This window comes from Myodes glareolus, chromosome 2, assembly GCF_982192425.1.
Source record: "Myodes glareolus chromosome 2, mMyoGla1.1, whole genome shotgun sequence".
Lineage (NCBI taxonomy): Eukaryota > Metazoa > Chordata > Mammalia > Rodentia > Cricetidae > Myodes > Myodes glareolus.
The window spans coordinates 41,581,562-41,594,662 of NC_142027.1; the positions used below are offsets into that span (position 1 = coordinate 41,581,562).

At 35.2% G+C, this 13,101-nt stretch overlaps 1 protein-coding gene across 1 annotated transcript; it reads right to left on the reverse strand.

Annotated features, from left to right (window-relative positions):
- Positions 1-227: 227 nt before the first annotated feature.
- LOC125392934 (olfactory receptor 5K3-like) lies at positions 228-1,151 on the reverse strand. The gene has a single exon (XM_048422916.3). The coding sequence runs from the start codon at positions 1,149-1,151 to the stop codon at positions 228-230; it is 924 nt and encodes a 307-aa protein (XP_048278873.3).
- Between the last annotated feature and the right edge of the window lie 11,950 nt (positions 1,152-13,101).

A 13,101-nucleotide genomic window follows, 5' to 3' on the forward strand; every position in this document is an offset into this window, starting at 1 on the left:
AATCCAATACTTTAAGATTTTCATTATTTCTTGAGAATATTAAATATATTTTAAAAGAATTTTTTATAATGAAATAATTTTATTAAAATATTCTTATTTTTTCACAAAGTGATAAAATTAATTTTTCATATTATCACTTTCTTTAATATGTAGATTTAGAAAAGGGTATTTTCATCTTTAAATTAGTGATCCAATGGATCTTGTATTTGTTGATAAATGTTGCAGAATCATCTCTTCTTCATAATTCTTTTCATCACATTTATTACTTCTTTATTTCTCAGACTGTAAATGAAAGGGTTTAATAAAGGAATTATTAGAGTATAGAAAATAGCTACAGGTATATCATTATCTCCTTCATTGACTGAATGTGGATGGGCATACATGTAGAGAAGAGAACCATAGAATATTGATACAGACAGAAAGTGGGATGCACAAGTTGATAAGGCTTTGCATCTTCCCTCATTAGATTTCATTGTGAATAATGTAAAAAGGATATAGAAATAAGATATCAAGACTACAATAATGCTAAAAGTTTGAATTGAACTAGACAAGATGAGTATCACCAGTTCATTGATATAAGGGTCAACACATGAGAGTCTATATAATGGAAAAACATCACAATAAAAGTGTTTTATTATATGAGACTTGCAAAAAGTTAACCTAAACAAGAACCCTACATGAATGATTGAATGCAGGTTTCCTGCTATGTAGGTTCCTGTGATCATCTGAAGGCAAAGTTTCTTGGACATCATGGTGTGGTACAGCAATGGGTTGCATATGGCCACATAGCGGTCATAGGCCATTATTGCCAGAAAAAAGCAATCTGCAGTTTCAGCAAGACTAAAAAAATAGAACTGTACCATGCATTCATAGAGAGACATCTCTCTGTCGACAGAAAAGAAGTTCTGTAGCATCTTGGGAGTGATGGCACAGGAGCAGCAGGAATCCATCAGAGCCAGGTTGCCCAGCAAGATGTACATGGGTGTGTGAAGACGCCGTTCTATATAGATCAATACCACCAGCCCGAGATTCCCCACCATGGTGATCAAATAGATGGCAAAAAACACCAGGAACAAAAGGGTCTTCATGTTTTGTTGATCTGTGAATCCCACCAGGATGAACTCTGTTATTAAAGAATTGTTTTCTTTCATCTCACCTTGATATTTTCCACTGTAATTACAAAGGTATAAAATTATAATGGTGAGAATATAATTTTCTCCTTAAGTTTTCCTTGTTGAAGAAGGAAATATCTTCTTCATGCACCTTCTATTTTCTCTGGAATGTAGCTAACTATGCTTCTTGAGAGTATGTTATCTCATATAATGTTGGCATGTATGATCTGCAATTTTAACTCACAATTTACAGGGATACTTTTATTATTACAATAAGGAGATATTTTTATCTTTAACTAGAAAACATTATGCATTTATATAATTATATTATGAAAAGTTAGGGCACACCTATTTCAATTAGTATTCCAAAATAATTTTGATGCCAGGTTTCTTAATAATCATCAAAATAAATTTAAAATAAAGTTTTGTATGTAAATGTGTTTTTTATTTAACTGAAAAGTTTTAATATAGCAGGAAGAGAAAATGATTTTTTGGAAATACATTGTCAATATGTTAAATTTACTTTTGTGAATTGCACAAAGATTACTAAGGACTAATCTATAAATAGAATTACCCAGAAAATTATGGAAATAATGGTCTTCACGTTCTTCATCCCCATTTATACACATTTTCATAGACATTTAATCTGTATGTGTCATTATTCCCATTGAGTTTTTCAAGTACTTAAACCCCTGCTCAGCTTTGTAAACCTAGTTTACATGGAATGCTAATTACAGTTGTGCATGCTTGTCTACAACTGATCTGTGCTCCCCGTCCTTCATTTTTAAGAAATAACTTTAAAATGTGAGACCATCCAATTGTTATTCATTCTTTACCTGAAAACTCTCCGAAGTACAGAAATACTTTCAATTTTGAATGCTCATGCCTTAGTCTACCAAATAGCACGTATTACTGACTTGTACTTCAATGCCTACCTAAAATATGCAGGGTTTTGTATATATTTACTTGATTTTTCTATATGTATTTGAACACTTTTGCTATATGTAAAGCTTTTTGAGATGAGATAGGATTATTTATACTCTCAGCTTCATCCTGATGATCCAGGGTGGGTGACTTTCCATTTAATATCCTGATGAACTTTTTAACAATTTTTTGTTTCTGAACATTTTTAATGTGAGGAAATATCTACAAAACAGTTCCTGATGCCATTCTCTTTTAACAAGTTATCTTATAAAACATTTTAACTTGTCTTTTCTGATTTTGTTTCCATGGAAATGTATGCTCTCTAAATTATGCTTTGGCACATTATAGTCACATTAATGTAGATTCAAATTTGTATGAAATCTTATATAATTTATTTTTAAGATATGTGAAAAAATTAAAAACCAAAAGAAGAAAATAGGGGACAAATACAGAAACTTTATTATGTCTATTCAGGTTAAAAAGGGAATGAAATGATTGTATTTTTCTTTTCTTTTGGGCTTTCTTTATTTTTATCTTTTTGCTTGGCTGGTTGTTTTTGATAGAGATTTAAATGGCACTCTGTTCTATGAAAAATTTATATTTATAGTGTAACCAGAAATCAATAAGCCCATGACACCCTTTTCCCAACCCCTTGAAAGTTGTGTATCTGATGACAAAAGGCAGGACAACTGACAACCAGGGAATATATTACAGCCCAGGACCACCACCAGCATCAGTTTATCAGTTGTGTTTGCTACTAGGATAAATGGCAGGCAGCTTGGCTCAGAAGCCAGAGAACCAAAATGGTAGTTTAGTTTTTGTCTGTGCTGGCAAGCATAGGTCACTTCCCATTCTTTGCCGTGGTGATCTAATTCCCATCCTTCAAATTCAGTCCAGAGTTTGGGGCTCAGGAGCCAAGTAGGAGAACCTACCCTCATTCTCAACATTTTGCCTCATCCCCCAGTCTCATGCTGGTACTACCTAAGAAATTCATCCCCTTTATAGCTGGGTCAATGATTGGATTGGAAAGAGGATCTGATTGGAGGGTGTAACTGTGATACAAAATGTCTTGGTTGTACCTCTTTGGAGCTTAATTTTGTATTTAAATAGGAAACAAACAGGAAATAAGTTTGAAACCTATTTTTCATCATTAAAATAAACAAATAATTAATATATTAAAATTATCTTGATGTTTTTGAATTTTGATTTTCTTAGAAAATTATGCTCTATGAGATATGCTATGGCAGGATAGAGACATATGAAGATGGATTAAGTTCTTTTATTTCCAAACCCTAAAGAGAAATGCCTAAATTTTGGAATGCTGAATCCAAATTTCATTTTGCTTTGGAATGGTACTATCTCTCAATACATACTGATTCATTGAGACACATTGACTTACAAATTTTATTGTTTTACCTTATGGCCAAAATGCTTTTGTTTCAAAACATCAAGAGGAAGTAATAGAAATTCCTTTGTTAAAAAAAAATAATTATATGACACGTGTGAATCATTATTGGAAATTACTTTAATATATGTCTGAAGTACTTAAGTGGTTCATTTGCCATCTTATCTTTATATATGGGGATTCTACAATTATAAATTATAATCATAAAGACAGATTGATTACAGTAATGTACTTCAAGTTTGTTCCACATATCTTTGAGTTTTGAAATGGGCTATATAGTCAAGAGAGGAGTCAATATTTAGGAGAAATTAACATTTATTTAATAATTAAAAAAACAAACATTGTTTGTTTTTTTTTAAGGTAAAAAGACAGAATGCTTCTCTTACCTGGATTTCACTGATCAGCATTTTCTGAATGTGTGTATTTGCTTTATAGTCAAGGTCTCTGAAATTAAAAATGCCTACGTACCTTGATTTCACAACCATGGAGATGGAAAAAATGAAGATCACAGACTACCCACAGACAATAACAGCTATGGACCTTGTGTAGGAAACTTAAAGCCTCTGAAAAATCCTGAGAGAATTTCTCAGCACTGACATTAGTACTCTTCTGTAGAGAAATTAAGCCCTAACAAATATGAACCCTTGGAAATTAATTAAAACTTCCCAATGAGATTATGTTCTTTTCTACAGTAAGCTTGAAAAATATCTTGCTATTTTTAGTGTATCTAACCCAACTTTAAATTCTCCTTTCGCAATCTAAAACATATAGAACATAGTCTTAAGTAAGTTTGGTACTTTAATTGAGGAGGCAAAATTACCATGAGTTATGAAAATAATTAGAACTGGGCCATATAGAAGACTTAGCATCAACTGTTCTACCCAAGTTATGAGGATCTGTTTTAAACTTCCCACAATCCCTGTTAAAAATGTGGATGTGCCCTCATGCACTTGTTTCTCTAGTCATTATGAGAGGAGTGAAGCCAGGAGGGTTGCTAGAGCTTGCTGTCTGTCAGCATAACTCCAAGTTCAGTGAAAGACTTTGTCTAAAGAAGGAGAGTTAGAGAGAAAAGAACAGCCAATGTGTTTCTCTGTCCTCTGTGTGCATGCGTGTTCAAATACTTTCATACACCTATGTATATGTATACACCATACACACACACACACACACACACACACACACACATAATCCTGCCACTCTTTGATTATAAGATGTACTCTACCATTAAAAAAAACAACTTCACTGAGTATTTGAACTATTTTTTCTTTTCTTGTGTACAGTGACATTTATTTGTCTCTACAACAGAATTTCTATTTAACAAAGAATGACTTTCATGTGTCTTAGCACTACAATTCTGTTTTAAATAACTGTAAGTCAGGGGTGAGTCATTACTTCTGTGAGGACTCTTTGCAGGAAAGTGAGATAATGCTGAAAATACATGCATTGTCTTAATAAAACAAGGTAAAGGTGGTTCACACATGAAAAATATTCATGACCCCAGGAATAAAACAAGTTTTGTGGGATTTCTGTGGTCTGTGGTGGTTTCAAGAATGGGAAAGGAAAGGGAAGACATTTTCTATTTTCTCTTATGTCTCTGTAAACCTTATGCCAGTAACCAAAAAAATTAATTTCTGATTAATTAATTTTTGATTAACTAAGGAGAATTAGTCACTGTTGCATAAGTACACCTACTTGCAAGATATTGTCTTGTATTACAAACACAAAAGTTGACAAAGCAGATTAAACAAATTAATCATGTAGTCAAGGTCTTAACATTAAGAACACAATAACAAAGAGTACAAAGCATCCAAAATACCAGAGACACTTTTATAAAAAGCAGGAAAAAGACTATAATTAATAACACAAAAGTAACTAAAGCACACATTTTTTTAAAAAAAATTATGAAATAATGTTTGAAGTCACAACAAAGTTTGCAATCACAGTATTTATTTCACCAATAACAAAATTTTTAGTTTTGTTTGAGACGGGAAACCTAACACTGTTACTTATGTAAAATATATAACTATATATATATATATGTGTATATATGTATATATATATAATAATTCAAATTCAAAATTGTGATAATAAATGGTTCTGTTGAAATGAAGCATATGAAGTGTGTAGGCAAATATTTCAATACCTAGCCATTATAACTAGTTAAACAGACAACAAAGTACTGTATAAAAATATAAAAATGTAAATAATGAAAGTCAAATATTCTTACATATGTAAATGTAAAGAGTTCAAGTTTATACTACAAATTGTAACAAAAGTTGAATGTGACCATTGGGATAAGAAAGAAGAGAGAAAAAGACTGAGGTTACATGTCTGATTGTGGACTTATCTGTTCTGTATGCATGTTAATGCCATGGTTGGTTTGTGTGTATAGGACAGAAGAGCCGTGGTAGTAAGTTATCTCTTTCTATCCATCATGTGGGCTTCCTGGATCACACTTAAGCAACTTAGTGGAGGTATACACCAGTCAAAACATTTCAGTGCCATGAATGTGACAATTTTATACAGCTGTTTTTTCTAATAAACACATATAATGTACAATTAAAACTAGTAAAAATTGTCACTCGGATAAATTCTTTGGCAAATTTCTAGTTCTTGTTCTTTGGAAAAAATTATACAGTTTGAAAGCCAGGATTTCATGATGGAGAACTTTAAGTTTGTCCGAAGCTGTTGAGATAAAACAAAATAACTTTGTAACAGCCTTGAAGTTTTGCAGTTGAGATCCCACTAGCAGAAGAATAAAACTTATTACTTAAACTGAGAAAATGTGCTAAATTTCAGTAATTTTGATGAGTATTTCCAAAATGTTAATGATGCCCGGGTATATTAATAGAAACAATTTATTCTAAAAGTTGGAGGAAAACTTGGTATAGTCTATTTTTCTGGGTGGGCTGTATGTATTTTACAACTGCAACATTTTCCTCATTGAGAAAGTAGAGGTTTAAATATTCAAAGAGAAAGGAAAAAGAGAAGTGTAGTATTGAGGAGGGGTTCCCTTGTTCTATCCAATTTGAGGAAGTGAGAGAGTAAGAAAGGAATGGAGTGGCAGAAGAGAGTTAAAAAGTAAAAGGGGAAGAGAAGCAAAAAGAAAACAAGAGAGGGATAGAGGGGAGAAGAGTATGAAATAAAGAAGAACAGGAGACTAGGAAAAGTGGGGCCAGGGGAGGAAAGGGAAGGATGAGAAGAAAGTGAATAGAAGGAAGAGGGGGAAAGAGGGAAATAAAAGGAGGGCAAGAAAGAAGAAAGAAAATAGTAAGGAAAGGGAGAATATGGAGTGGAGTGAGTGTAGAGAAGGTAGAGAAGAGAAAGGAAGATAGTGGAGATGGTGATGGAAAAATGCATACAAGAGAAGCACTATATGGACTTAATGAGTTATTTTTACAAAATAAAATAAAACAAAAAATGAGGACAAGAAGTTGAAAGGGAGATGTTTTAGAAAGTACAGAGGTAGTTGGAATGAGGTGAATATAAATAAAATACCTTGTTTAATTATATGAAATATTCAGAGAATTTAATAAAAGTAAAAAATAAAATGTCCACAGAATTTTCTTGTTGGTCTTTGTGTTTGTCTAAATAAATTTTCATGGCTTAACGTTATGTCTCTAATAAAACCCCTAAAATAAGGTTTCTCTGGAGGTTTGAATAAGAAATTCCCCCGAATAGCTCATGTTTAAGCATTTGGTATTCAACTGATGTTGCTGTTTGATGATAATATGTAATTTTTAGTAAGACAGATTTGGTGAAGAAAGTATGTCACTGGATATAGGTTTGAAAGATAGGCTTATTGACTTCACTTATTTCCAGTGTTATCTCTCTGTTACTTTGTGTGTGGTGTGGGATTCCCCTATATAAACTGTGAATATGTTTTATTACCACTGGGAAATACAGAAGATGTTAAGGCCTATGACAAGGCAGAATATACGGAGTCAGGATAGCTAAACTGATTACAGGGAGAAAAATGGCAGAGTCAAGGAGATGCCATGCAACTGCCTAAGGAGAAAAACATCAGAACCTTACCAGTAAGCCACATCCTAATGCCAACATAGAGATTAATAGAAATGAATTAATTTAAGATATAAGAGCTAGTTAGGTATATACCTGAGCTGTTGGTCAAATACTTTTGTATTTAATACAGTTTCTGTGTGATTATTCAAGTCTTGGAAGCCAAGAAACAAAAGAACAGTTTCCATTTACAGGTGTGCTGACAATGTGATCAATCAGATTCCTGCTTCAGTTGCCTATTACCATGATATGCAAGTCATTATTATGTGTGATCCTTTAGAACAGTAAACCAAGGCAAAACATTTCTTCAACAGATTGCTTTTAGTCGTGTTGTTTTACTACAGCAACATATAAGTAATAAATACAGAAGGTGATATCAGAAGAGAGGTATCCATTTAACAAACCTGATCATCTGTATTTGGGGGGAAATTATGGAAGGCTTTGAAACTTTTGAATAGAAAATTCGTAGAATGCTATAAGAAGAGATTAGCAGATTATTTAAATCTCCAAACAGAAACATCCCCCCTATGAAACAAAGTGTGATTAGAACCTCTGCTCAGGACCAAACACAGGTCAGTGTTAGGGTTGTTCTTATTTACATGGAAGGAATGGCAGAAATAGAAAGTGCATGTGTAGCAGATCATATCATTTGCCCTGGACTGAACTGAAGGACACTAAAATGAAATCCCACACTAACTCAGAATTGAGTATAATAAAGGTTTGTTTATTTAGAAAAAGACTCAAAGATCATAGTCCTCTGCTTGAATGTGGAAACAGGACACTAATCCAGCATAAAGAAGAGAGAGAGAGAGAGAGAGAGAGAGAGAGAGAGAGAGAGAGAATGCTTTACATCAGCACTTATAAGAGACCATGCCCAAATGGGTGGGTAACGTAAAGGTTACTGGCTGCAGGAGTTTCTACTGCACCTCCCCCTTTTGTTTAAATAAGAGAGTTGTAGGCATAAAACAAGTTATATAAAATAAGAATAAATATCAAGTATAAAAATTAGAATTACTCCCAGAATAAGCAATATCAAGCAAGAAATTTGTGATAAATGTTTCAGTAATTATCCCATCCTAAAAAGTCTAAGTCTTGTATTATAAATAACTTGGCCAAGTCATGAGAGGAAAGTAACTACAACTATTTAGTCTTCAACCCCATCAAAGACCTGAGAAGGGAAATAATATTAAGTGAGTAAGCAGGAAGTACAATCAAGCAAATTCCAAAATTTGCAACAAATGATAGAGACCACTGGCTAACTGGGCATCACCCAAAGTCTCATTTACAACCTGGGAGCAACCAACTTTGGCTAAGACCTAAAGTAACTGACAGATCATTTTCAGAGGCTAGAAAAATTTTCAAAATTGTCTTACCCTGTGTTGGCAAAATATGACAGTCTTTTTTCATGTATCCTACTTGTCCTGTCCAGATATTTTTTTCCCCAGTGGTCAATGCGTGAGCAGTTCCTTTCCCAAAGTTATACCAAGAATAAAACAAGATTCTAGTGGAGTGTCTCAGTTCCCAACATTTTCTTGGGAATTTATCAGTGCTGCCAAGAGCAGTCATGTTTCACATCAACAAAACCCTAAGTTATTTAAAAAGCTATGTTCTACAGCTCTTTGAAGTGGTTGAAGATTAACTATCTATGCAGAATACAATCTCTGTATATCTAAAGAAACTGATTAATCTAGCTACAAATATGACAAACATGAATGACTATTGACCTATAATTATTAATACTTATATAGCTTAAAGAGTAAGGTCTCATATTATTAAACAATATTTAAACAACTTTGCAATAAATGAGGAAAATGACATCAAAATGTAAATATTGTGTAAGTATCTTGATCATAGGTTGAAATGTATAGTGCAATATACTAAATATATCCTAAAATTGTATCAATATACTAATGTCTTATGCAGAAGTAGAAGCATAAGTGTATATAATCTGACAAAATAACTTTGTATGGTATACAAATATATTAGAAAGAAATTCTAAAGAAATATATGGAAACATATTCAATATAATTTGAATTTGTATCAATATACAAGAATCTATACCAATTCCACTCTTGGGAATATATCCAAGAGATGCCCTATCATACCACAAAAGCATTTGTTCAACTTTGTTCATAGCAGTATTATTTGTAATAGCCAGAACCTGGAAACAACCTAGGTGCCCTTCAATAGAAGAATGGTTAAAGAAGGTGTGGAATATATATACATTAGAGTTCTACTCAGCAGTAAAAAGTAATGACATCTTGAATTTTGCATGCAAATGGATGGAAATAGAAAATGCTTTACTGAGTGAGGTAACCCAGACCCAAAAAGAGGAATATGGTATGTACTCACCCATAAGTAGATTCTAGCCATAATTAAAGGTCTTTGTGCCTATTATTCATGATCCTAGAGAAGCTAAATAAGAAGGTGAACCTGAAGAAAATCATGTAGTTTTCCTCCTGGAGATTGGAAGTAGACAAGAGTGCCAGGCAACATTGGGTGCATGGGGGCGGGAGTGGATGGAAGGGGAGAGGGTTAGAGAGAAGGGAGTAGGGGAGGATTGGGGAAAGCTTGGGGGATTGGGATGGGGGGAGGGAGGAAGGATGGATATGGGAGCAGGGAAGTATATATCTCAACTAAGGGAGCCATTTTAGGGTTTACAAAAGACTTTATTCTAGAGGGTTTCCCAGGTCCAAGGAGAGATCCCCAGATTGTTCCCTGGTCAACAGAGGAGAGTGTGCCTGAACTGGCCTTGGCCCATAACCATACTGATGAATATTTTGTATATCACCATAGAACCTTCATCTGGTGATGGATGGAGATAGAGACAGAGACCCACATTGGAGGAATGGACTTAGCTCCCAGGGTCCAAATGAGAAGCAGAAGGAGGGAGGACGTGAACAAGGAAGGCAGGATCAAAGGGAACCTTCACCTGATGATGAATGGAGATTGAGACAGAGACCCACATTGGAGCAGTAGACCTTGGGGGCAAGGTCTAAATGAGGAGCAGAAGGAGGGAAAACATGAACGAGAAAGGCAGGACTGTGAGGAGTGCGTTCACCCACTGATACAAGGGGACTGATCTAATGAGAGTTCACCAAGGCCAGCTGGACTAGGACTGAACGAGCACGTGATCAAACCGGATTCTCTGAATGTGGCTGGCACGGGGACTGTCTGAGAAGCCATTGATAATGGCACTGGGACTTGTTTCCTCTGCATGTTCTGGATTTTTGGGATCCTAGTCAGTTTGGATGCTCACCTTCCTAGACCTGGAGGGAGGGGGGAGGAACTTGAACTTCCCACAGGGCAGGAAGCACTGACTCCTCTTAGGGCTGGAGAGGGAGGAGGAGAGGGAGTGGGGGGAATGGGAGGGCATTGAGAGGAGGGGCGGAGGTGGAAACTCTTATAAATTAATAAAAAATAAAAAAAGATTCTATACCAACGTAAATTGCCTATAAATAATGGTTTATAAGCACTCACTCTATTGCTCACTATAATTATTATTTGTGTGAGTAAGCTTACACTAATCAATCTATTATATCATTCAATTTTCCTCCTTTTTTTCAAAGAGTTCCCTGAGCCTACATAGTTTCTGCTCCAACTTACAGCCCTATACCAATTAAATCAGCATGTAATTGATGTCCCTAATCCTGAGGACAACTTTGTTGGGAGAAGAGACATCATCTTCTAGAATTACTTCCAGCTGTCATGAAGCGATATTTTTTTATGGGATCCTGTAAAAGTAAAATGATGGTTAAGTTTCAAGATTACTGTCTGGTATTGATATAAATAGTTTTCTGAGTATTTGGTAGTATTTTTCTGAGGTTCCTATTTGGAATTCTGACCAGAACATTGTAAAAAGGTGCACCATTTCAGCTAACCAAGTTGGAACCATCTTGAGTAGCAACTACCATAACAGGTCTTATAGTAGCACTATTACCTACTATCAGTTGATATGTCATATCAACTAGGTGGAGTTGTATTTTTGAGGCCCCATATTCTTCCTAGAATCTTCAAAGATTACTTCAGGAAAATTCATTCTTTGTTGTGGAAAATTTAAAAATTATTTATACAGACATATATTCAAAGAAAGGTAGAATAGAGACTAAAATAAGTATGGAGAAAAGTAAATTTTTTCCTAAATTCTTTCTTCTTTTGGTGGCTTCTGACATGAGATAGAAATTCTGAATTTTTCTTTTAACAACATTACTGGATTTAGAGAAAGACAGAGCAATTGTCCGACTCCAAAGCCAGCTTGATTATTATATGAGTCATGGCTATTTTTTTAGTAGGCAGAATATCTATATCTAAATCTATATATATAGTTCTAGATAGATAGATAAATCTATGTATATAGTACTATAAATATATATCTCTACATAAATAGCTATAGATATAGATATTTATGTTCAGTGATTCTTATGCTCAGATAACCTAGCCTCATAAATCTGGTGCGGGAGAATTGTCTGTATTCTGTCAATCATGTATTTTAATAAAACGCTGATTGGCCAGGCAGGAAGTATAGGTGAGTCAACCAGACAGGAAGTAGAGGCGGGGCAATGAGAATAGGATAAGGCTAGGGAGGAAGAAACTCCCTCGGCCACTCCTGCACAGATCACCGAAGAGGCAGCATGTAACCTGCCCAGCTGAGAAAGGTACGGAGCCATGTGCTAACATAGATGAGAGCAATGGGTTAATATAAGATATAAGAACTAATAAGTAGCCTGACCTAATGGGCCAATCAGTTTATAACCTGATGTAGATTCTGTGTTATTTTCTTTGTTGCTTGCTGGCTGTTGGGGTACTGGGAGGGACAGTAACCCCAACAAGCCAGCCCTCATGTTACATATGGCGCCCACGTGGATAACTTCATCCACAGAAAGCCTGAGAAAGTTTGGGAAAGAATAGAGTAAAGCATGTTTTCTTGGTGGCAACAATTTCTCGGGTCTGCTCTGCTTGCTAGAGGCAAGCAAGGCTTTCATCTAAGAGAGGCTTCCTGACTCAGCTTTAGCTGCAAAACCCTGCAGCTCATTAAGAGGTCCTGCCACGAAAAACTTAAACGGTGTTGATGAAAAGCTGAACGCATGCTTTTCAGGTTTTCAGCCATAACAGGAAAAAAGCTGTGCTGTTTTAAAATGCCGGCTTTCTGGGCTGTCCTCTGACTCTTTCAGGCAGGCAGTCCGACTGAGTGTGGTCTGTGAGCAGAATGCTTGCAGCTTGCTTGCTGGCAAGGACCTTGAAACGCCATAGAGTTGTGGCAGTGAACATAGCTCTGGCTGGTATCTCAGCCACGAGCCTGGAAAGTTAAGAAATGGGCTGGATCTAGCTGTCAAAGCCACGGCTTTAATCTTCTCCTTAAAGACTCATGTAGTCAAAAAAGAGAGAGAGATACAGTAAAGAGAGGTTCAAAGATGAAGAAAACCTCTAAGAGTTTACAGTGTGTTAAAAATACATGCAGGTTAAAGGTTAAAGTTCTTAGGGTAAAAAGGGAAGAAAGAGAGTAGTTGGGTGTGGTAGAACACACCTTTAATCCCAATGCCTGGGAGGCAGAGGCATATTGACCTCTGTGACTTCAAGGGACAGAGGTAGAGATTGACCTCTGTGAGTTCAAGGTGTGGTAGCACACACCTTTAATCCTAG

Excerpts from the sequence above, each read along its gene's own strand:
- LOC125392934 (XM_048422916.3), bottom strand. The coding sequence starts at position 1,151 with ATGAAAGAAAACAATTCTTTAATAACAGAGTTCATCCTGGTGGGATTC.